Source organism: Anneissia japonica, unplaced genomic scaffold, assembly GCF_011630105.1.
Source record: "Anneissia japonica isolate Jap-2015-1 unplaced genomic scaffold, ASM1163010v1 scaffold2003_len1103335_cov173, whole genome shotgun sequence".
Taxonomy (NCBI): Eukaryota; Metazoa; Echinodermata; class Crinoidea; order Comatulida; family Comatulidae; genus Anneissia; species Anneissia japonica.
Genome location: NW_022758706.1, coordinates 372774 through 396154, shown reverse-complemented (window position 1 = coordinate 396154; position 23381 = coordinate 372774). Strand labels below are relative to the sequence as shown.

The 23381-nt window shown below is 35.1% G+C and overlaps 5 protein-coding genes across 8 annotated transcripts in view; 2 read left to right on the top strand and 3 right to left on the bottom strand.

Moving 5' to 3' along the window:
• The window catches only part of LOC117125378 (regulator of microtubule dynamics protein 3-like), a 10433-nt gene extending 8675 nt beyond the window's left edge, over positions 1 to 1758 (bottom strand). Inside the window, exon 1 of the mRNA XM_033271871.1 lies at positions 1366 to 1758. Coding sequence (XP_033127762.1) covers positions 1366 to 1658 — 293 coding nt within the window. The 5' untranslated portion in view covers positions 1659 to 1758. The remainder of the gene's footprint in view (positions 1 to 1365) is intronic.
• Positions 1759 to 1850: 92 nt separating this feature from the next.
• On the top strand, positions 1851 to 8319 carry LOC117125379 (GTP cyclohydrolase 1 feedback regulatory protein-like). Of its 4 annotated transcripts, none has more exons than XM_033271875.1 (3): positions 1851 to 2014; positions 3040 to 3134; positions 7561 to 8319. In XM_033271875.1, exons 1-3 carry the CDS (start codon positions 1979 to 1981, stop codon positions 7685 to 7687), a joined length of 258 nt encoding a protein of 85 aa, XP_033127766.1. In that variant the 5' UTR covers positions 1851 to 1978; the 3' UTR covers positions 7688 to 8319. The 4 variants fall into 4 exon arrangements, with proteins under 4 accessions (XP_033127766.1, XP_033127764.1, XP_033127765.1 ...); XM_033271873.1 differs by lacking the exon at positions 7561 to 8319 and adding an exon at positions 4326 to 4553 and having other exon boundaries at positions 1876 to 2014; XM_033271874.1 differs by lacking the exon at positions 1851 to 2014 and adding an exon at positions 2351 to 2474.
• Positions 8320 to 9262: 943 nt separating this feature from the next.
• On the bottom strand, positions 9263 to 17181 carry LOC117125355 (dnaJ homolog subfamily C member 17-like). Its single transcript, XM_033271838.1, has 10 exons — positions 17025 to 17181; positions 16724 to 16793; positions 14749 to 14807; positions 14221 to 14308; positions 13217 to 13299; positions 12423 to 12516; positions 12115 to 12212; positions 11506 to 11586; positions 10190 to 10282; positions 9263 to 9638 (listed from the first exon to the last, which is right to left on the bottom strand). The coding sequence occupies exons 1-10, from the start codon at positions 17106 to 17108 to the stop codon at positions 9333 to 9335; spliced, it is 1056 nt and encodes a 351-aa protein (XP_033127729.1). The 5' UTR covers positions 17109 to 17181; the 3' UTR covers positions 9263 to 9332.
• LOC117125356 lies at positions 17159 to 21913 on the top strand. Its single transcript, XM_033271839.1, has 8 exons — positions 17159 to 17339; positions 18019 to 18097; positions 18455 to 18554; positions 19022 to 19146; positions 19315 to 19555; positions 19714 to 19851; positions 20485 to 20592; positions 21110 to 21913. Exons 1-8 carry the CDS (start codon positions 17231 to 17233, stop codon positions 21194 to 21196), a joined length of 987 nt encoding a protein of 328 aa, XP_033127730.1. The 5' UTR covers positions 17159 to 17230; the 3' UTR covers positions 21197 to 21913.
• Positions 21914 to 22207: 294 nt separating this feature from the next.
• LOC117125353 (E3 ubiquitin-protein ligase RNF8-like) overlaps positions 22208 to 23381 on the bottom strand; it is a 26600-nt gene continuing 25426 nt past the window's right edge. The window contains exons 6-7 of the mRNA XM_033271835.1: positions 22693 to 22920; positions 22208 to 22575 (exon numbers count right to left, since the gene is read on the bottom strand). Of these exons, the coding sequence (XP_033127726.1) occupies positions 22523 to 22575; positions 22693 to 22920 (281 nt within the window). The 3' untranslated portion in view covers positions 22208 to 22522. The remainder of the gene's footprint in view (positions 22576 to 22692; positions 22921 to 23381) is intronic.

Sequence of the window (23381 nt, the reverse complement as noted above, 5' to 3'; positions counted from 1 at the left end):
GAAATGTTCTGTATATTACGATCTTCCCGAGTACGATCGCCGATATTTACAAAATGAAGTACACGCTAGTCTTCGAGTGCAACGAAATGGAGGCACCCTTAGTTTCCAGAGTTGGATTTGCATCCCTGGGGCTCTATTTTTCATCTTAATATTTTAAATTATAGATTATAAATTTTTACAGCAGGGATTTTAAATGCGTTACTGTTCAATTTTTTTTTGTATTTTAAATTCGCGAATTACTAAAGCACAAACTCGTAAAAATTGTGTACCACGATTTGTCTATTAAATTACTCTTTATGGTTTCGGTCCAAATACACCAAAAATATTTCACTATATTGTTAAACTATTTATAAACTTATTTCACTATTATGTTTGTTTTGTTAAGTAAGTTACTTGATGAATTAACGTTTTTTCAAACACCATCAAATTCCGAAAATTTGAACTAATTTCGAAAAATAGGACGCCCTCTCCTAGGCGAAATTCGACACGATTTTTCCAGTGGCTTTCCTACTGCAAGTTTGTTGTATTTATTAATAATACTTCAATCTTTTCTTTCATTTCTGGTATAATAATCACTATAATGTAATAAACCTAACCAGAACAACGAACTACCAACACAAGTGTCGTCAGATTGAGCGCCCAGGTTTACGATGACGAACGAGAATGTTGGGATCAACAACTTATTGACATTGTGAATGCTACATATGATTGCGAAATGCATGTAAACAACACTTCACTATTCGGCAATCTAACAACTAGAAAGAACACAAGAGAAAGGTCCATAAAACATACATACAGGTGTTTGAATGAGAGTTAAAATAATATTTTGTAAAGCGGAAGAATGCCAGTGATTAAAATAATTTTCATTTTTATCGAAAGTAAATTCAGCTAGGCTCTAGCGTGGTAGACCACGCTGCTGCACTGTCGGTTCGTGCTAGGCCTGGTTGCCGTCTGCCTATCGGCGCTCAATGGCAGGGGATAGCTAGGCCTAAGTATTGGAAACTGACACCCGATCTAGTTTACAAATTTTTCAATTTATGAACACCCCTTGGTACCGAGGGGTACGTAAGATGGACGTTTCACATCATTTGGTTTTGAATGCGCAGTAACCCATTTTGGTGATTTTGAATCTTACCCGAGAACACAATCTTGCATTGATTCTTGTGTCGTGATGATAGATAAAATGAATTATGAATGGTATATCAACAATAGACACTGCCTTTCTGCATTTTTGCAGTACTTTTACAATATTACCCAATCAATATGGAATAGGCCCTAGGCCTAGATTGGTGTAACAATGTCAATAGCCACTGATTTTTTGTTTTGTTTTTTGTATGGTTATAAGTTAGATAGCAAATAACTTACACTTCATACGCTTCTTCAAATTCGTCATCATCTTCATCACCACTGCTTGGATGGATACTATAATATGAACCAGCCTTTCTAACTTTAGGCCGCAAGGAACCCGAGTCGGTGGACTCCGACAAAACACTTTTTAGCCTGTCCAGTTCATCTCGAATTTCTACAACCAAGTCAGAAAGCTTGCTTAACTCTCTCGATGTTCTGCTAAAGACGCGCTCAAAAATAATAGCTCCACTTGCACCTACGACTAGTCCAATGCCTAAAGAAGCTAATAATTCACGAATACGATTATCCATTTTCTTTCGTTTTTTCCCCAAAACCAGTTTAATACAATCTTAAAAAACACGAGGCTAACTCCAAATTAACTACAGACCCTGGATCGAATTTTAAATGTCAAAGGTCAACATGTCGGCAGTTTGTAATAATAAAAACATTTTAACTAGCGGTTCATTTTGGAATTGATTTTCAACGGCGACATGATAATGATGACTTTACGTTTCAGTCTTTATTAACTCCCAGGTTTTCAATAGACACAAAAAATACTGGATTCGACGTTAAAATGTTCATATCTTCTTTTTTTTAATAAAAAGTAACATTTAAATCAATCCATATCAGTATGCCTTATGTATTAATAAGTACGCAGATAAGGCTGGTAAGGAATATACTAAAATAATTAATTTACCACTTGTATCGTGTTAAATCTTTTGCAAAATCTCAAGGCTATTGAAGCTAAGACTAGCCTAGGCCCTAGGTAGGTGGCTTTGGCCTAGCTAGGTTAACTCACTAGGCCCGGGCGTTAGACGGGCTTTAGTTAGGTAGCCTAGCCTTCTAGGCAAAGCTAGACAGCCGGTAGTCCTGCGGCCTAGCTGGTATAAGAACAGGCGTAGCCAATTTTCCCTTTTTCGCCAACCAATATTTGTCAAGTTTTCATAGTCCCTAACCAGATTTTTCTCTGGATCCGCCCTACCTACCTAGGCCTAGCCTAAACTAGACACAAAAATACTGGATTCGACGTTAAAATGTTCATATCTTCTTTTTTTTAATAAAAAGTAACATTTAAATCAATCCATATCAGTATGCCTTATGTATTAATAAGTACGCAGATAAGGCTGGTAAGGAATATACTAAAATAATTAATTTACCACTTGTATCGTGTTAAATCTTTTGCAAAATCTCAAGGCTATTGAAGCTAAGACTAGCCTAGGCCCTAGGTAGGCGGCTTTGGCCTAGCTAGGTTAACTCACTAGGCCCGGGCGTTAGACGGGCTTTAGTTAGGTAGCCTAGCCTTCTAGGCAAAGCTAGACAGCCGGTAGTCCTGCGGCCTAGCTGGTATAAGAACAGGCGTAGCCAATTTTCCCCTTTTTCGCCAACCAATATTTGTCAAGTTTTCATAGTCCCTAACCAGATTTTTCTCTGGATCCGCCCTACCTACCTAGCCTAAACTAGGCTTAGGGCCTAGCCTAGTTCCTCCATGATCCGCCCCTCTTGATGTCCCGTTTCACCATGCCAATCATATATAAAAAAAGTAACTTTCATTTATTGACACACAGTGGACCATGCTGATAGCCACTGAAATGTGAATCCCATTTGTTGAAATTTTTTCAGTGTCTGATTTTTATTGACTTTGAATTGGATTTTGATGAAATTTTAAGCCATTTTTAAAAATTTTATTCATAGGAATGTGGGCCAACGATCTGTGGTGATGAATCTTCAGACCCTGAGCTAATGGCTGAGCTAGGAGCCGTCCTTACCAAACAAGTTGGAAATAACTTGTAAGAGACAATGCCTTTTTTTTAAATAATTTAATTTATGTTTATATTATTCCTTTAGGCACATGACCAAGGATTACCAATATAGCAACTTAAATCACTGTCCTTTAGATAGGTGGCAATCCCTTCACATGACAAACATACAAACACATGCTTTACATAAAGACTCATTATGTGGCTTATGGAGTGGAGCTGTTCTGTTGTAAGAACAATTCCTGGAGTCCGACAGGATTTGAACCCAGGACCTTGGGATCGGAAGGTGAGCATCCACCAAGCTATCCAAATCTACACTTTTTATTTTCATTTATTCCAGTCTTTTAAAAGAAAGAAAAGAATTAATCTGTTTTTCCCCCCAATTATTTCAACAAGTTGCGAGGGTGGTCTCTATCCAACTGGAGCTGATCATTGGGGACCCTCAATACAACAAGTAGCAATGGAAATAATAATTTTAATAATTCTCAAAATATACAAATCACGAAAAAGGAATACAAGTGTAAAATAACAATAAAATAAATATATAAATAAATATAAAAATAAAACAATATATAAATTTTCATAAATGAATATTGAATATAAGTTCAACTTCAATTCAATAATTATTAGATAATAAATGATAAGTGGGATAGCACCTGTTGCATGTATGCACGTGACTAGCTTTTAATGGGAGTGTAGCAATGTTTTATAAAACGAGAAAAAATATTTTGATAAATTTATTTAACAAAGAACACTTTTGTTAGTTGAAGCAATGACTATTTAAGAATTAAGAGCTTGTATTTCAATCTTGTAATCACGTTTGTCATTGTATTCCAAGTGTTTTTATTGACGAAATAAATGGTATATATGTTAAACAATGTATCCATGACAATGTGACGCAACATATTTTTTCTAGAGGAAGTCCAACGTAGGATCATGGAATTTGGTTTCACTCAAGTTGTAAAGAATATCATTTAAAAATCAAACATATGCCATTTAAACTGATACCTGTAAAAACAGTATTTTTTAAATTGTCGACTCATTTGGATTTGAGTTTATTGATGAAAAATGATGATGATGATATACATCTGAAAAAGGTTGAGGATCTCAGAAATAAGGGACAGCAACCATGAACGGGTGGGCTGCGTTCTGAAGACGTACAGTAACTCCAATGTTGATCGAAATGAAGACAATTTGATGGTATGTTTCCTATTCCCACAGCCATGAGTTTCGCTCACCTGAAACGCCACGTGAGGTTCTTAACCGGTTGGAAAAGTTCGGCTACCAAGTTGTGGGAATGACAGGAATTGGGCAAACTTGTATCTGGACCCTGCACTGCCCTCATATGCCGAACGGCAATGTCAACCAAAACTAGGAAACATTTAAAGTTCTGTGCACTCTGTTTAATTTTATGCCACAAATATCTGCGAGTTGACCATATACTGTATGTACGATGGAATACTCTGACCATATATGTATATATATATATATATATATATATATATATATCACATCTTAATGACAATATAATATGTGTGATATGACATCATGCCCATATTATTTGAATATCACATCATCATGCTCATGTGTGTGTAATGACATCATGACCATATATGTGTGTAATATGACATCATGTCCATATATGGAAAATTCACATAAATTTGTCACATAAAACTTAACAGTGTGGATAAGGCTTGAGGGATTGTTGTATTGATTTGATTGTATTGTATTTAAAATCCATGTGGTGTCGTCTTTGGTAATGTGACCAGTTTGGTCTTTTAAACAGTATGTGTTTTTATATATATGGTTTTCAATATAAAAATCATCAATAAAATTCACTCAATCATTTATTATCCAACATTAAAGACAGAATTCCAAATTGTAAATCTTAATTGTGAACTTGAAATTTGTTTAAATTTTAGAATTCAAAGATAAATACATTTACTGCAAATTTTAGTGTAATTTTCACAGTATTTACATTGTAAATTGAACATTTGACAAGTACATAAAAGTTAAATCTAATTTAGATATTATGCACAGTTTGTCAGATAGGTGCAGAGACGAACCTGTGCAAGGGAAGTATTGTAGTTTTGAAACTATACAAGAAATGTTGTGCATATTCAACGCACAAAGTCCAGCCTATAACTGTACTACTGCAAAATTCAATGTTACATAGCATCTTAAATCACCTGTTTTCACATTAAAAAAAACAAACAACTGAAATAACTGCAGCCTTATACAAATCATAACTATTGTTGAAAAATTACCTTGAGAAAACTTATTAAACATGTTTGCATTAATTTGCAAAAATACGACAAACAGCGCACAACATGTTTGATAGTATCGACTGTTGGCTTACTGATTTCATTCTTGTTGAACCAAGTGATAAACGCTTATCCAGGCATTTCAGATTTCATGTGTATTTGTATCATTTCAAGGGTTATTTTATACCTAGTGTAATTGTCACAATATGTTTAAATGTATTTGTTATTAAGAATTATGTTGAAAAATTAATATGCATTCTAATAATAAAGAATGACCACATATTGCAGGAAAATGACTTTAAGTTTAAAAAAAAAAGGTAAAGGAATTAAAAAAAATATTTAAATTTTTCTTCTGGTCGCAGGAAGCTATCCTCACCGTTTTCAGTTCCCAATTTGTTGAATTCATACGAAAACTGATAGTAAACAATTTAAGAAAATATTTTTGGTATTTAAAGGTTCTTTGTATTACAGGTCTCCTTTCCAAAAGACCACTTTTGGGACCGGAGTTTCATGGTTTCTAAATATTATATTAATCTCTTAAAGATACATTATTAATTTGGGATCACAGAAAAGTGGTCTTAATTGGAGGGGTCTTTAATATATAGGAAGATCTGTATTTACTTTTAATATAGTAAGGAAAAGTGGCTGAACATTTTTTGAAACATCAATGACATACACTTTAGAGAAAATTTACTGATAAATATATAGCACAATAGGTGTATATAATTTACAGCTATATAATATTATTGTAATACAGTAGTTAAAAAAAGTAGAAGGTAGAATATTTTTCCATAGTCATCATAATTTGATTCCATTGTTATTCCATTGGAAATAAATATTGCAATTGAAAATAAATTCCAAACATTGCTTTTATAGAGTACAGTATTGTATGATTATTCAATTAATTATTCAAGAACATACTATTTTATTTTACATGTGCTACTTTGTTTTTATGAACTACTCCCCACCCCCTCCCCAATTTAATCACCAACTTCTGTTACAATCTATAAATTATCTTTACCTATTTATCTAACTTTTTAATACACTTTACTTTAAATTAGCACATGAGGATTTTGTATTATTACTATTATTGCATTGATTACAATGATAAAAGATGGCCTATCCAGATTTCTCTCTGAATCCGGCCCTGTATGCACAATAGTGTCCAAACCTGCTTGTAAGCTGTAGAAGTATTCCAGAAATCAGGGACCTGCCTGTCAATCATTATAAAAATAAAGTAGTGCGTCACTAAACGCATATAGTTATCCTAAGATAATCATAAATTAATAATGGTTAATGATACACATGAACATAGAGCCATCTGGAGCATCTGGAAGCTTAAGAAAGGCCAATTGCTAGGCCATGATTGAAACTACTGTAATAAAATAATAATGGTAAGTTGTCCAATTAGCAAATGGGTATGTGGTATATGTTTAATATTGATTTATTTTAAAGTGGTTAAACCTGGTGTAATGTTCTAAAGGTGGCATGCATGTATTCTATATTTGGTCCTGGTGGTAGAATATTAAGTTCTTGCAGTACAGTATTCATGATGGTGTAAAAGTACTACTTTATAAATTGCTTTGTCATCCTTGTTATGATGTCTTAAAATCCTGTTGTAATGTAGTTTATAGTGTTTATTGTATAATGATTTACCTTGGTGTCCTGTTCCCATGGTGATTTTATGTTCTCATAATTTTTTCATATTAATTTTTCATATTAATTTTTAATTCTTTTTATGATATGTACAGTTTCATATGTATTTTATTTGTAAAGTGTTAAAATATATTAATTTAATTTTATATTTATATTTTTTCTCCTGATTATTGTTTGTAAATATAACTGTGGTTTGCCAATTTCTCCCAACATCATATTGATAGCGCGCTATATCTAATCCAGGTGGTGGCATAAGGGGCACTAACCTCGCAGCTGAAAAAATATATACAGTAACCAACCCAAGAAACTCAATTGGAGCTTCCTGCCACCCAGGCAAGATCATTCTGGATCCACCCGAATCTGTTTTGCAGCCTCACATGCAAAGTAATGCTGCCAAAATTAGAAGACTGTATCAACAGAATTTTCAAAATGACACCCAATACTTCCAAAACTGATCTCATTTAATGTCCATGATTTGAGGGTTTATTTTTTCTAGGGCTTTCTAAACGTACAGAATCTTTTTTTTTCCTTTTCAGCAAAGAATATCGATCAGAAGAAACAGCCAGAGTCATCCTGAATCGACTGGAAAAGTTAGACTATCGAGTCATAACATCTTGTGGAATGGGTCAGACAATTATATGGACACTTCACAAACAACTATGATGTAGCTTTTTGGTCCAAACAACTATGATGTAGATTTTGGTTGAAGAACCATAATTCCTGTGGATATGTAGAAGAACTTAATATATAAGTACAATACTACCGAGCATTATGTGTGGTATTAGGATATGTTGATGGAAACAGCACAATATGAATTGATTCAGAACATTCTCAGCTGTTGTTTTTCAATTCCATTTCCCACCAAAGATCATACGCTACGGTAATGTGTTCAAATTTGGAAGATGCCAAGATTGTTGTCTTAAAAAATCTCATAAATGCATTTAATGTCAAACTTTGCAGAGTTAAATCCCTGGTTGATGAGGATATAGTTATTTTAAAGATTAAACATTTATAAAAATCAGTATTAAACTTAAAGCAGGTTTAATTATGGGAAGTGCCAGTAAATTTCAAACAATGCATACAAATATACACTAAAAAAATTAAGAATTTATCGGTCATGGTACGTACTAATTTAATTTGTTTTTATTATATTATATTGTTCATATTTTTTAATGGTCAGGTTCTCCAAGGAAGCGATTGACTTTAAGGATATTACAAAATATATTAATGTAGATATACATACAGTATAACATGCTAGAAGGGTTTATGGGATTAAAAAACATTTTTTAATGATATAACTTATCTCATTTCTTTCTATGTATTGAGAGCTGTAAAGATAGATGTGGAGCATAAACAAAGGGTAGAGGTAAAAATGGGGGGGGGGGTTTCTAACACAGTGCAGCAGGGAGTCCACCTAGAACCTTGGACATGGTTTTGGAATAAAATCCCTTGTGGAGTTTATGGGGAGAGATTTTATGGTCTAAGACTGAAAAAACAAATCTTGCAGATGAGGGGAAATTTATCCCCCATCTGACCCGGGGAAGAAGTTAAAATAATGAAAGAAGGGAGTTTACTGTAATTTGCGAGATTAATTTAGGCTCACACTAAACTAAAGATATACTGTCTATGGTTATAGTTTTAAAAATCTTCAAGATGCATTGAAACCTTTACTGTAATTTTTAATAAGGTCAAAAAAGCTATGAACTTCCAAGGACAGATTATTTTTCAAGTTTTTTAGATCAACACAGATCTTTAACAAGTATATTTTCTAGTGGTTATATGTGGCAAAGACAATCTAAACCAGTCACTCATCACAATAATCGATTTTTAGTTACTGATCGAGTTAAAGATGAAAATTAGAGCTATAAAATTATAAAAATAAATCACTTAATTCTGACATTTCCCTATGAAGTTACAAGCGTTTAAACATACACCTGTTTAAAGAACAATATTTGAGAAATCAGCCTTCAAAGTTTATCATTTTTGGCATTTCTCAGGCAGAAACCATCACCAAATTGTAAAAGGTTGTTATTTTAACATTGGAAATGGAGAAAATAACAGCATATCATGATGTGTAGATATATAAAGGTTAGTTTAGTGCAATAAAATAGATTTCAAAAATTTGGACATTTCAACATGTTTTGGTCATTATCTCTGAAACATGATTTGCAACAAGTGAGTGACTTGGCTTGTCTTTGCCACATATAAGACAAAGACAGCCATAAAAATAAACCACATTTTATATTTTTGTACAAATATTTATTCAAAGAAATGTATACCTATAATTTACAGTGGCAAGTCTGTTGGGTCATGTTTGCTCCCTTTCATTTTTTTCCATGTCTTCTATAAGTTTTCTCCGTTCCTCCGCTTGCCGGTAACTTCTTGCCGCTAAGTTTTCAAAATCTTTCTCACTACTTAAATTTTTCGTCTGATTCTGAAAAATGAAGTCCTGAGGTTTGCTTGTACAAAATTCATTTGTAGAAAAACTAGGTGTTTGCTGCTCTCGCATTCTTTTCAAAGTTTCCGCTTCAAAATCTTTCTGATCTTCTGCTTCTCTCTTTCTTTGCTGAGCTTCTCGTAATTTTGTGAGAACTTCAAGCTCGGAGTCTATCGTCTAATGAAAAAGAAATAAAGTAATTGAATTAATATCATTCAAAATTAATTTAGGTGTTCTCTTATAGGATAAGGATTCTGTAGGCCCAATATACACAACTAGCTTTTGATCACTGAAGAAACCAGAAGTCTCTAAGAGAAGAGTAGGGGTCACCACCCGTGTTTTGGCCCAACCTAGCCCCTGTTCCTGCCACCAGTTGCATTTCCCAAGACAGGGTCCATACCTAGCTGAAATCCACCATATTTGGAACCAATTTTAAGAACAGGCTTTCAAGAACTTCTCGATAGGCACAAAATAGGACTTGCAGACAGAAAAAATGAGTGTTCCCTGAAGAAATTAGTTTCTTCCCCAACAAGGGCTAGGATTCTGTAATGGGGAATCCTGTTCCCGCTAGAGCCTCCGCTCCCCCACTGGCACTGCCAATGTTTACCACCAGAAGGCCTACACTGTAAATACTGTTTATAGGTTATACATGCTGTGTCATACACCAAGGAATCCAACCAACCAACACTGGCCAGTGTTTTACAGAAACATAAATATACAGTACATACTGTTGGTTGTGGCTTGAAAGATGGCTTGCCACCGAGCCAGGTGATCTGAAGAGGGTTGGAAGCCAATCCATGCTCTAGCTCAACAGCATTCATCTGAAAAAAAAACTGAATTTCAGTGGTGGATTCAATGGGGAGGGGGACAGCTAGCCCAGGCCCCTCTCTCTAAATATGTCAACATTATACAGAAGTCGAGAAAAAAAAAGAACATTATATTTAAATATAAATCTGAGAGTGCCATTTCCAGCCAATTACCATTGGTTGGGGCTGAGGTTGTCTAGACTTTCCATCTGTGAAAGTCCATCCCTGGGATCCCTCTATTTTGAATTCCTGGATCCGCCATGGCATGTACCTCATAGTAACCTGATAATTTGCAGAAAGAAGGTCGGCTGATATTCAGTGGCCCATGTGATGCTTTATAAACCAAGTCTAATTATGAGGCCCTAGAATGAACCTATTTATTGTTTCATAGTATTAATTAACAAAATTTACAACATTCATTTTAAAAAGCCCCTCTTTACTAAGTTGCAAAATTAGCCTTAAAAAGAAGCCCATCTCGAAGAGAATGCCATCCAGAGTTTGCAAAAAAAAAGAAGAAAAGAAGCACAGGGCTTCAATTCGAGGTTTTACGGTATAAAGTTTAGTTCAGTGCAATAAAACAGATTTTTAAAATTTTGACATTTCAACATGTTTTGGCCATTATCTCAGAAACACGATTTGCGGGGAGTGACATGTTTGGCTTGTCTTCACCACATATGTAGTACACAAAATTAATGTCATGTGTCCAAATTTCTACTACACTTGGAAATAGTACCAGTGTTTGTAACTTTTAGACTATTCTTTTAACTGTTCATCCTGTATCTTTAAAACTATTCAATTGAATTCATTTATCTCCAATACAAAAGAAAAAACAGATCAATGTGACTGATTAAACTTTAAACCTCTTTGAAATAATTTAAGGATTATGTGTATAGCAGGTCTGTTCACCAACAATTCAATTTGGAGAAAATTCATCACATGTTTACATAAAATCAAAACATGCAGCTTTCTGCTGGAGAGCAGTCAGTTATGAAAACTAGAAATTGAGCTTCTTAAATACTGTATATAAAAAACAAAACAAAAAAAACCCCCCTGAAATGCTGTTATTTACAAACATAGCTCTGGCACTACAATCCCTTGGCAACTTTAACAACATTTTGAGAGTGTTATTAAACTATATAAAGCAGACTTGTGGAGATCTTAGTGTCGTTTTCTTATGATTACCCTAGAGGGCAGAACAATTACATAAATATTTGAATATATTTAATAGCATCACTTACTGCATTATTTGGCAGCCTGTACTCCACAATAGCACTACCTTTCTTTTTAGAAGACACCAACAATGTAGTAATGTCACCATACTGCAGAAAAAATAGGGAAAAAAAACCCCAAAAAAGTAAAGAATAGCAATTAATTTCAATTCCAAGAAATGGATACAGTAACACAAATCGATCAAGATTTTAATTATAATATTTATAGGGTTAGTGTGATTAATTATATATGTTAGAAGTAATTTAATGTTTTTATTGATTATTATGGCCATTATTGGCTGGTAGGTCTGAACAAAGAGTATGGAATTGCAAAAGGTCTGACTGCCTTGGTTTTACATGCAAGCAATGCGAGATAAGTGGTGCCCTATTAAAATGTAAATAGAGTTCAAAACTCTAACATGCGTTCTATGGATGCAGAACGCGTTTGATACAAATAACTTTTACCTTCTTTTGAAGGACGGCCTCTAATTCGTGGTCCAGTAGTACTTTTTGAGATAGGATTGCGTTTTAACGAAACACAGAGTCGGACTCTCTGGGTTTCGTTATACTCGTTGGTCTGAAGATAACTGAACAGAACCTGAGAGAACAGCAGTGTGACAAAAAATAACGAATACCCACCTTGTTAAATAGTTGTTTTAGTAGCTCGTAATTATATCCTCCATTACTTTCATCACCCTTTTTTGCCTTCCATCTAATTTTTAACTTGGGTGTTTCTTCTGGAAGATAATAAATAAAAAACAAAATAAGATGAATTGTTTTCCATTAAATAGAAAATTATATTCACAGTTTGTATGGTAGTAATGAAAAATATGATTACATTATGTTGGCATAAAAAAAGAATATAAGACAAATGTTATATTATATTTAAGTAAATGAACATTAATTTGATCCTAGAGTTAATTATTCAATTAACACTGTAAACCAACCTTGCCCCTCATTTGCATCTTCTTCAAGTTGTTTTTTAATTGCATCTTGTTCATTTTTTAATTGTTCTGATCCTTCTTCTCTTAAACGTTCAATCTTCAGTAATATAACAAGTAAAATAGTATGTTTCAGCAATTATACCCGTACTGACATACTTAATTGGTTAGTCAATAAATGTACCAAAAAAATGTCTTGTCATTTACAATAATACAGTATAAATAAAAATCAGTTGATACATAAAGCTTCTATGGGTAAGCCTAAACAACCTATTGCCAAGGTATGAATGTGCTAAGTGTACTGAACAGCCTCATAACAATACAGTTTAAATATCAAAATTGTACCATATATGGTTGTGCAGGACTAAAGTTGATATTGTCATAAAAAAATTCCAGGTATTAAGACTAACATAATTTGAATGTAGGATCCTGAGATTGGAACATGAGTGTATTCACAAATCTAAGGTCACACTCTAACAAAAGACAGTGGCGGCTCTAGGATATATTTTCAGGGGGGGCGCTAAGCTGTCCGACAGGGAGGACTTGAGCTCGTAGGCTCGAGCTGGAGGAAGGGGTTGAGAGGAGGTTCCCCCTCCCAAATGAGATTTAAAAAAAAAAATATCAACCTCTGGATGGCCGAAAATGGCACTCTCAGACTGTGACAGGCATGTGTTGGCTTGGTGTGGGCCTATTTTTATGTTTTCTGGTCTGATTGCCCGACGAGCTCTTTCCGGTGGGGGGGGGGGGTTTGACCTGTCCGGTGGTGCTGCCCCACCACTGAAAAAAGTGAGTATGCATACCTCTTGCTGTAGCTGGACGGCAGCATCAACAGGACTCTCACTGTAATCTTCATAGGCTGCAGCTGCCTCCCTTGCTTCTAGGTCTATAACATGGATATGGCAAGAGTGATAAAATAAATACATAGACTTGTTTAGAAGGTTGGATCTCATCTCCTAATATGCTATGGTTTTAGTTTGAATTTTATTTGCTACTACTTAAGCTATTGAGGGTATACCAATTAAACATTATGGTACTGAGCAGTCGAATCTGACAGATCGCCTTCCTCTCTGAAATTTTGACATCCATAACACTACCTGTTGTCAATTGTCTATCACCGTAGGGCTTTCAGAGAGAAAAAAATTCACATCAGAAAAGAGCAACAGGGTTGTGCAAGTAGACTTATTGCACCTCTCTTTTCCTACGGACATCGGTTCCTACAGGTATGTTACCGCAATGTGTAGAAAATGGACACAGGCACAGCAACTGGCCACGTTTCACTCGTATGTCGCCCTTCTAGATGGTAGCAACAACTGCCGTGGTCGTCCGCCTTCAACCAACTGGGACCTTCCGTTGACTACATATCCCATCCCTTAACTATCCACGGGCCTATGGCACCAACCAACTAGCCAGTTGCTGAGGGAATACTAATGGTAACTGGGCACATTTCATAGATTAGCTGGGAGTTGCTAACCCCACGCACGACCTGTTCAACTCTGCTCTAATGCAGTTTAATGTCATACCCAGGACTCAACAGATACATAAAATTTTAAAACAGAAACAGAACAACCTTAAAAAAATACAGTGCAAGGACTAGCCAACAATTGATTTTATGGGGCCCTGCATTTAAATATTGAGTTCCCTTGTGGAACAAAATGTTTAAAAATCTTTGAAAATTAGGAAAGGAAGAGGTGGTGGTGACAAAGTATTATATTTCTGAATCATGGAATTGTACACACAGCTATGAGTACTAGATATTTTTTTTTACAGAATCTTACAATAACTTTGACTGAATTGGCAAACTTACCTTCTTTTATCTTTCTTCTTTTATTATCTAAAGCTCTGTTCCGCAACTCAACAGCCTTCTTAGCTTTCAATAACTTATCATATGCAGCCTTTGGATGTTAAAAATAGAAAAGTTAATTACATTTCCTATTGCTTGCAGTGGCGTCAAGGAGTATTAACATGAAGGGGGAGGGTAATGGTGGGGTGAAGGCTAAGTGGGAGAATCGATTATTAATTTAAGGTTCTGCTTTTTTAGTATTTATTTACCTTTTGAATTAGCATTATTGTAACTTTTACAAGAGAGGAGGTCCTTCACATATTACTATCGCAACAATATAAGGTGATTTTCACCTACTTGAGTGAATACCTGACCGCAAGCCCACCTGTACTGTAGATTTGACACTGACTGCCAGTCTGTTGAAGTAGTTAATTAGCCTAATAATGTTAAGTAGGCTAAATGTGGGATCAAAGTGAGAAGGAATTATTTGGCAAAATAAGGGGATATTATTGAGATGATTTTTAACTACAGAACATACAGACACTACTTTACCCTGGCTGTTGCATCCGTCAAGACTTCCAAAGCTTTAGCAAGTCTTTCCCATTCCGCAGCTTCAAAGAATAAAAAATATATCTTTTATAATCCTACAAACAACAAAGAATAAATCTTTAATATCAATATTAAATTTCCTGTCTTTATATAGGATAATCCACTGATAAATTCATATAAGAAATTATACGGTAATTACTACTGTATATGCATTAAGTTTGTGAACGGAGTGAGGAAATATATGCTTGAGGCCATAGGGCCATGTACATAGAGCCCCTGTTCGGGGTCCAGGGATGAAGGCCCCTGCCGGGGCCAGGAGGGCTTTTCCCCCCCCCCCCCCCCTTGCGCTCAGACATTATGGCATTTATGGACTGTTAACTGCGTTGTCACACAGAATGGTCCATCACAGTTGAAATATTTCGGACAATTTCATGACACACCCAACATAGATTACATATGCCAACTTTCTTAACTGGTATAGGCCTACACAAGGCCTATATACTCTATGTAATTGTAAATAAACAGAGAATATTTTAGTTAGGAACAAAACATGTTTTAATAACATCCAGTACAATCCAAAGCAGATTGATCACAAAATCAGAAACAAATGTCAAACATCAGAACCCAGCTTTTATTGTTTAAAACTGTTTGGGGGGGGGGGGGTTGTCCCACTGAATGTAACTATGGTATTATAGATTAGGGTACATAGAAAAAATTATTAGACTATCAATCTTTTAAAAAAAAAAATTGATGAGTGGGAGGCTTTTTTTTTTTTTTTTTTTTTTGGAGCTGGAGGGAGCTGGACTATACTCAGGGGTTCCCATGTGCATGAACCGAATGAACATGACATTGTTTTTCGAAGTGGCAGAGACATTTAAAGAACTGCCCTGTGATTCAATGGCCTATCCAAATCTACAGTAGGCCTATATTCTGGTGAAAAACATTATACATTACTCGAGTATCAAAGGGAAAAAAACACCCTTGTAATTATATAGTATGCATAGGCGCCTAGGCTTTGGTCTTTACCTCGAGCTAGGCCAGCCTTTTTGCTTAAACTTACTTTCTTGATGTTGTAGATTAGTTTATGCCCAACACCAACCAAACACTCCATCACAAGGAAGACCGCCCACTTGTAATGCATTATGTAACAAGTTATTTTTAGCAGCGGGAGTCTCTGTGGAACATGTCAGTCTTCATGCTGTGAATCAATGATCAGAACAGCCCACTGGGCAGATCTCTTTAGGGACGGACCGCAGTGTTGCCTATTTTTAGCCCCAGCTGTGGAAAACGCAAGTCTACAAGCTGTGAATTAACTATCCGATAAGCCCACTGGGCGGGTCTCTTTAGGGATGTACCGCAGTGTTGTCTATTTTTAACCGCAGTTAGTGAGCTGTTTATTTTAAGCCACAGTTAAAAACAAATTTAAAGAATGGGCTTTGCATTTTCAACTATAAGGCGATCCCAATGTCTGATCTAATAAATTGGGTGAGTTTGAAGTCGGAGCCAATTCCTTTATATTTTGTGAACATTTGTTTTTTGCAAAGTTGTTGTTATGCAGTTACAAAAAAAAAAAAAAAAATAAGTAAATAAAAAATGAATAAATATAAAAAATAAAATTATTCCCGCATCAATATTTCCAAAATTTTTGACGCGGGTGGGAGTGATAATCTAATAAATTTTTCTATTTCCCCTTTATTATACCTTTTTAAAACTACAACAATGTCGGGGCCCCCTCCGGTCTGGGGGCCCTGGCACTCTGCCCCACCTCCCTGTCAGCGCCTGAGCATATGGCAATCGTTAATTCACAGACATAAAGTACAAGCCTCTAAAAATTTCTCATGCGCCTGATCTTTATTGCACCTGGGTTTTATGTCACATTCTTTTTATGGTTTGATACCCGTCATTAATATCGTCATAATTATTATTACTGTTGTAGTATCTCCCTGAATGTTGTACTTGAATGGAGGTGTAACTGTACCTGCTTTGGCATCATCTGGATTTTTGTCAGGATGGCACTTCAATGCCTTTTTTCGGTAAGCTTTCTTGATCTAAAATTAAAAAAAACAAACGTACTGTGAACTTTCAAAGAATGGGTCCGAGTGTCCATGTAGTGCGCAAACGGTGTCTGGGCACTTGTACTTACTACTACAGACAGTACTATATATATTAGGCCTAGGCCCCTAGGCTAGTTATTATACTCTCTATGATGCCTAGCCTAACAACAGCAATTTAATTAAAGATAAACATGTTACTGTTAACAGAAATATTAAGAAACATACCTCCGAATCATTAGCATTAGGCAGCACCTCTAAAATTAGATATAAATCAAGATCCGAAACGTTCAGCGGTTTAGACTTGGCCATTTTTCCCACGTTTGTAGAACTCTAGTACCGCCCTCTTCGTCGACTGGAACAATTAAAATTGTTTGTGAAGGAGTGATCGCGCATGGAGCTCGGGGAGAGAAGGAGAGGAATGACCGGGAGGAATGACTGAGTTTAAACCACCTCCAGCCTTTAAGTTGCTGTCAGAAACACTAACAAATCTGGCTTTCAGTATCAGAGACATTCTTGATGAATCACAAAAAAGTTTTAAAGGTTACAATACGATTATGTATTTCTTTTCTTTTACAGGTTGCAAGTGGGATGGCACGTCATTATCCTGACTGGAGTCATCATTCATGCATGGATGGATGACCTGGTCTGGTATAAAATAAGCATGGATCCTAGCACATGCTTGGTATAAGCATAGAGAAAACAGAACGTATTTTCTCTATAGTATAAGTACCTGAAAAGAGTACACAGTAGGGCATAGGACGGTGAGGCCAAATTATGCCATCCATTATGGTTTAATACCATCTTTTTTTCCCCGAGGAATGATCCCCAGTGGTGGTGGCAGCAGCACAAAGGTTTGCCCGACAGAGGGGGCATTAACCCGTCGGACAAATGGGTCTGATACTGATAGACAAGCCTAGTGTCTAGGAAAACATGTGGTCAGTGGCAGTAATGTTTAATACCGCCTTAGTTGCAGGAAGAGGGGGAAAATAACTGCACCTGACGAGCCATTTCCTGACAAATTGGGTGGTTTCTTCCCCAACTACAGGAATCCAGTGTTTCCTGATGGGATAGAGGCACTTGTTGTTCGGAACTTCTGTTGGCACCATCACTGATGAACAAGTCTTTTAATTTTTTTTTTATTCTGGTGTTGAATTTTAGTTAAATTCTATACTTATTGAATATTTTCCTAACTCAGAATTGTATTTATTTCACTTTGTAGATTCAGTTGATGATTTCATGTCGGTGAATGTATCAAAACTTGGAAAAAGTATTGGAGTTATTTCTAATGCATTGATAAGGTGAATTTTTATCTTGCTTCTGCTCAAATATTACTGTACATTAAAATACAGTAGCTGTGCATATCCTCACTATAATAAATCCTATTTTCCCTTCTTTGAAAGCCAATACAACTTAAGTTTCATTGTGTATAACATAACTTTACTGATGAAAACGATTATTATTTTTATTACTTTATTATTATATTTAGTATTAATACTGTATTAGTATTGAAAATGTATTACTTAATCGTCATCTTTTATCATTGATTGCTATAATATTTATAAGAAATTCTGATACTGTATTTTTTCTTCAATCATCCTTGAGTTATTAAATTACTGTACTGATTGAGTTTTTTTACATAATTGTATAAATATTAGTTTGAAAGTAAGTAGTTGGGAGGCTCTTGAGGTGGTGTGCAAGAGGAATTTCTGCCATCTTGAAATTCAGAAAGCATTTGAAGACCTGCAAGAGGTACAGGTAGGTTGCTTAAATTAGAGATGAAAGTGAGTGCATGTAAAAATATTTATTTTTTACGTTTTTGTTCATTGCATGTATGTGTATTTTGGTTCAATGCAGTGCTTATGAAATTCTTTAGCGCAGTTTTTTTTTTTTATTAAAGAGCTGCATTTATTTTATAGCATTGCTTAGTCCTATCTGATTTGTCATTAATTGGCCAGTTAATAGTGTACAAAAGATGTGAAAGGAGTGGTGTTCATTCGAGAGGGGCCCTTCTTGAATTAATAAAAGTGTGTTATTTTACGAAGTAAAAAAGCAGAAAGGGAGACAGGGCTAAAAAGGCTGCAGACAAAGAACAACAGCATGGGAAGAGACTGAATTTAATTTTGTTATTAATTATTATTATTATTATTAATAAATATTATTGTATACATTTTAATTTCACAGAGTTATTATTATTAATAAAATTACATTTTTAATTCACACAGCAAGATTGGGACAGCTTCTTGGATGATGTAGACATCACACTTAAATGCAACTCACCTACTAGTCAGATTATGCAAGGGGACAAAATACCCCAAGATATGTCGCTAATCTGTACTAAAGACTTGAGGTAAGAAATTTATCTCTTGTCCCTAATTTTACTATTTTTTTATTATTTTACTATGCTTTCGAGACCTTGTTTGTTTCCCTGTAATGAAAATTACTTTTTAATTGAACTGAAAATCTATGGAATCCAACATTCATGCTGTGTTTATATTTGAATTTGTTTATACTGTAGTACAAAGAACCTTAGGGAATATGTGAAAGAGAACGGAAATTCATTGATACTTGTTCTGTTGCGGCACTTTGCGTGACTTCCGTGACGTGATCACGTCAGGCAACTTCAGGACAGACGAATGGAACTTGCAGAGCTTGGTGGAAACGTGATTGTGGTTTCATTTGGGTCTGCCGTTGGTGCCAGACAGTGGATCGCGTCTACAGAGTGTGAATTTCCATTATTTTTAGATGAGAATAGACAGGTTTGTAATACTGTACATTATAAAATCCTGGAAATTGGGTGTTTTTAATCCTTAATTTCATGACGTTTTATATATAATAAAACCATCACTGGTGTTATTAGGTTATTATTGAATATAAATAGACTATTATTAACTAATATTGCTTTATATTTCAACAGTTATATAAAACATTTGGCCTGGGCAGGTCAATTAGAAAAGTATGGAATATGGAGACAATGAAGTATTATGCGGAACAGAAAGCCTGTGGAAGAAGTTTACCAAAGAAGTTTGAAAATGTTGAAGATGATCCACACCAGGTATTTATACTAATGATATCATATTATCATCAAGTAATACTTAAAATAACAATATCAAGTTGTTTAGGGATAAAAATGAAGGATTATACGCTTACTCTAATATCACAACAGTAAATTTTACAAATACAAACCCTGATAATAGTCTGTACAGCAGGGGTGGCCATAAAAAAATGGGTTGGAGGGCTCAAGTGAATGCCGACTTGTGCTGTACAGGAACATATAACCAGGGGTCTCAAGTTGGAAGAACCCATTTCCTGGAGATTCATTTAATGACATTAGGGGGGCTATATATTGAGGAAAAACTTTAGGTACCAAACGAGGTGCTGTGATGATTGGGGCTGAGGTGATGACAATTTTTAGAATAGGCACTATTAGAAGCCCGGAAATGGCACTGTAAGACTGCAAAAAATAATTGGCAACCAAAGCCTAAATAAAACAAGAAGATTTGTTTTTTACTGAATTTGCAGGAGATAAGTGTGGGAGACCATAGCGATTTCCGGGAGGTTTGGGACCCCTGTATACCATGAATTTTGCCATGGATTCATGGACCCTAGAATTTGAGGTTGGACACCATAAACTTAAAACACTTTTTTTTTAAATAAAAAAAGGAATTATTTTTTTTCCAATTACCAGATGGGTGGAGATTTTGTTGTCGACTCTGAGGGTATTCTACGTTTAAAGTACTGCAGCAAGGTGCCTAATGACCGTCCATCAGTAGAGCACCTATTGACTGTTGTGAAGGTAACTAATTTGCATATTCATACGATTACGGTATATAATTATTTAGAAATATAAATGTAAAAAGCATGCTAAGTCGTTATGGCTTCCGTGTGAAGATTTTCATGTGAAGGCAAGACTTTTTTTAAAGATTGTCAGAAGAGGGTGGGGAAAAAAACAAAAATTTTGTTTTCTCATTTAGCAAATAGTTTTGTCTAAAACAAAGACAAAGGAGAAAATTAAAATAAAATTTTATTGGTGAATGTAAACATTGTAGTAATGGATGGTCAGGTTAAATGCTTAAATTAGGAAGAAAATTTGGAGATTTCAAAGCAGCGGCAGGAGTAATAAAAATAAAGAAAACATTTTTTTCTGAAATTTCCATTTTTTCATAGTGGCAGGTGCACTAAGTGGCAAAAAAAACCCCTAATTTTTATTTAAAATCATCAGGTAGCGGGTTCGCTAAACAAGGTATAAAAAAAGTCATGCTTAATTGATGTTATAAATTTTTGGAGTTTATGAAAATTTTGAATTTCCACAGAAATGTCAAGAAGAGAGATGTGATGGACCACCAGCATCCAAGAATCTGAAGACGACACAGCTTATCAAAGAAGACAACCTGGGTTAATGATAAAATGCAGCATCATGAAAGGTGTTTAAATTAGTAAAAACTGTATTTTACCATACTAGTACAGGTGAATTATAAATTATGTATAATCAGGAGACTTGCTTACAAAATGATGGATTACCCATAATGCATTGATGAAGGATGTAGTTGAAACCATAGCGGAGGTTACATCTGGAATATGAGCATTAATGTACACACATTGTTGCAAGCATAAATACATAAATTTAAGTTCTCATAATCTCAAAAGCTCCAATGAGGGCAGTATAATAGAGCCAGTAGAGCTAAAAAAGGTAATTAATTAGCTGAGTATTTCTAGAACTCCTTATGAGGGCAGTACTGTATAATGAAGGTAGTAGAGCTAAAAAAGTTCTATTAATCTGTCAACTAATCAACCTCATGAGGGCAGTATAATAGAGGCAGTAGATCTGAAAAGGATTTTATTATTAGCCGAGTGTTTCTAGAGCTCCTCATCAGAGCTAAAAAGAAAATATTGTCTTAAATCACATTCTACTTGATGAGTACATATTTATTAATTAACTGCAATTATAAACAATTACTGAATATATTTTTCATATATAGTAATAGAAAATAATCAATCAAAAAATTGATGATGAACTAAACTCTAAGGTACATCCAAGGATCTTTACCTTCAACCAATTTAAGTATGTGATAGTAGATTTCTCAAGCACTACAATAAAATTAAATTATTGGCTGTAATTGACTGGTATGTTTCATTGAGTATGAATCTTTCAACAGGTTTCTGAAGTAATGTTCAGAATACGTTTGTCATGTGAGCAAAACAAGGCAGATTTGCCAGCAAAAATTTTTTGTGTAATAATTTAATTGGCATCCCATAATCTTGGTTTCTCTGTTAATTCACTTGGTGGTGGTGGTGGTGCTGTCCAGAAGGGAAACAGAGAGACTTGTAGAAAGTCACAAGTATATTTGTATGGCAGTCAACACATTTAATGTGTACATACATCAGTCTATTTTCACATGAGTAAATAATAAAATAAAATAAGCTAAAATGGGGGGTGGGGAGGCAGGGAGTCCGTAGGGATCTGCCAATCCTCATCAAATATATCCGGCTTTTCCAGATGCCAGGGAGCACAGCCCCTCTACCCTGCTGGCCTCCGCTGAAAATTTTCAGATACACCTTTCGGACAACTTATCTGCTGCAACCCCTGAATATAGGCCTATTTTATTATTGTATTTTTTTTTGCTGCCATCATATTCCTGATTTAGGCACTGGTGGAAATAAAACATACAGTACATGTACTGTACAATAATTTATTCATCAGCGTAGATCTTGAAGCAAAGGTGAGGTCATTCGTACTTGTATGTCCTTGGACAATAATTTTCAGAGTGGCCACACTGATCTGAAAAAAGAAAGAAGCAAAAATGTTCTCAGAACCTAGACACTCCCCCTGTTAGAAAATGTTAATACAGATACACTGTACTGTTAATTTCTAAAATAAATGTCAACCATAGCTTACCACATCTGGCACATGCATGACTGGGGTAGAACATGCCATCAAAATCTGAAACTATCGGATCTCCATTCCAATCTGTACCAACTCCATAATCATCGTCACTGTTAAACCTATCATCATGAGCATATTCCTCCCGAAAGGCATCCTCGTCAAAACTATCATCTTCCTCATCATCACTTATAATGATTTCTTGTTTGAATGTTCCACTGGTTGCAGCTGTACCAGTCATGCCTGGGAGGAGGACACAAACATGATTTGTGGTTTGAAAAAATGTTTTTCCCAGGTTAAATATTACTACTGTTACTTTATGTATTCTGAGAATACAAGTGTATGTGTTAGATCATCAGCTACTTTACAGCCAATCACAAAATGGAATGCTCAGGATGTTTACAGCCTCACACAACACAATTGATAAAAGACCAACATAAGAGATACAACAATTTTCAACCTCAGTAGTTTATTTTTTCAATAATTTTATTATTTCAATTATAATCTGTATACTGCATCATGTATGAAATACATTACTGTACATACTATCTTATAACACAATGTAATGGAAAGGCCAATTTGACCGATTCCGCTCAGTCCACACTATCAAATTTGATGCGACAAATTTGTGTGATGTTCCCACATATGGGCATGATGATCATAAGCGTTGATTGGTGTGGGACAGGGTGGACACCTCCCCCACG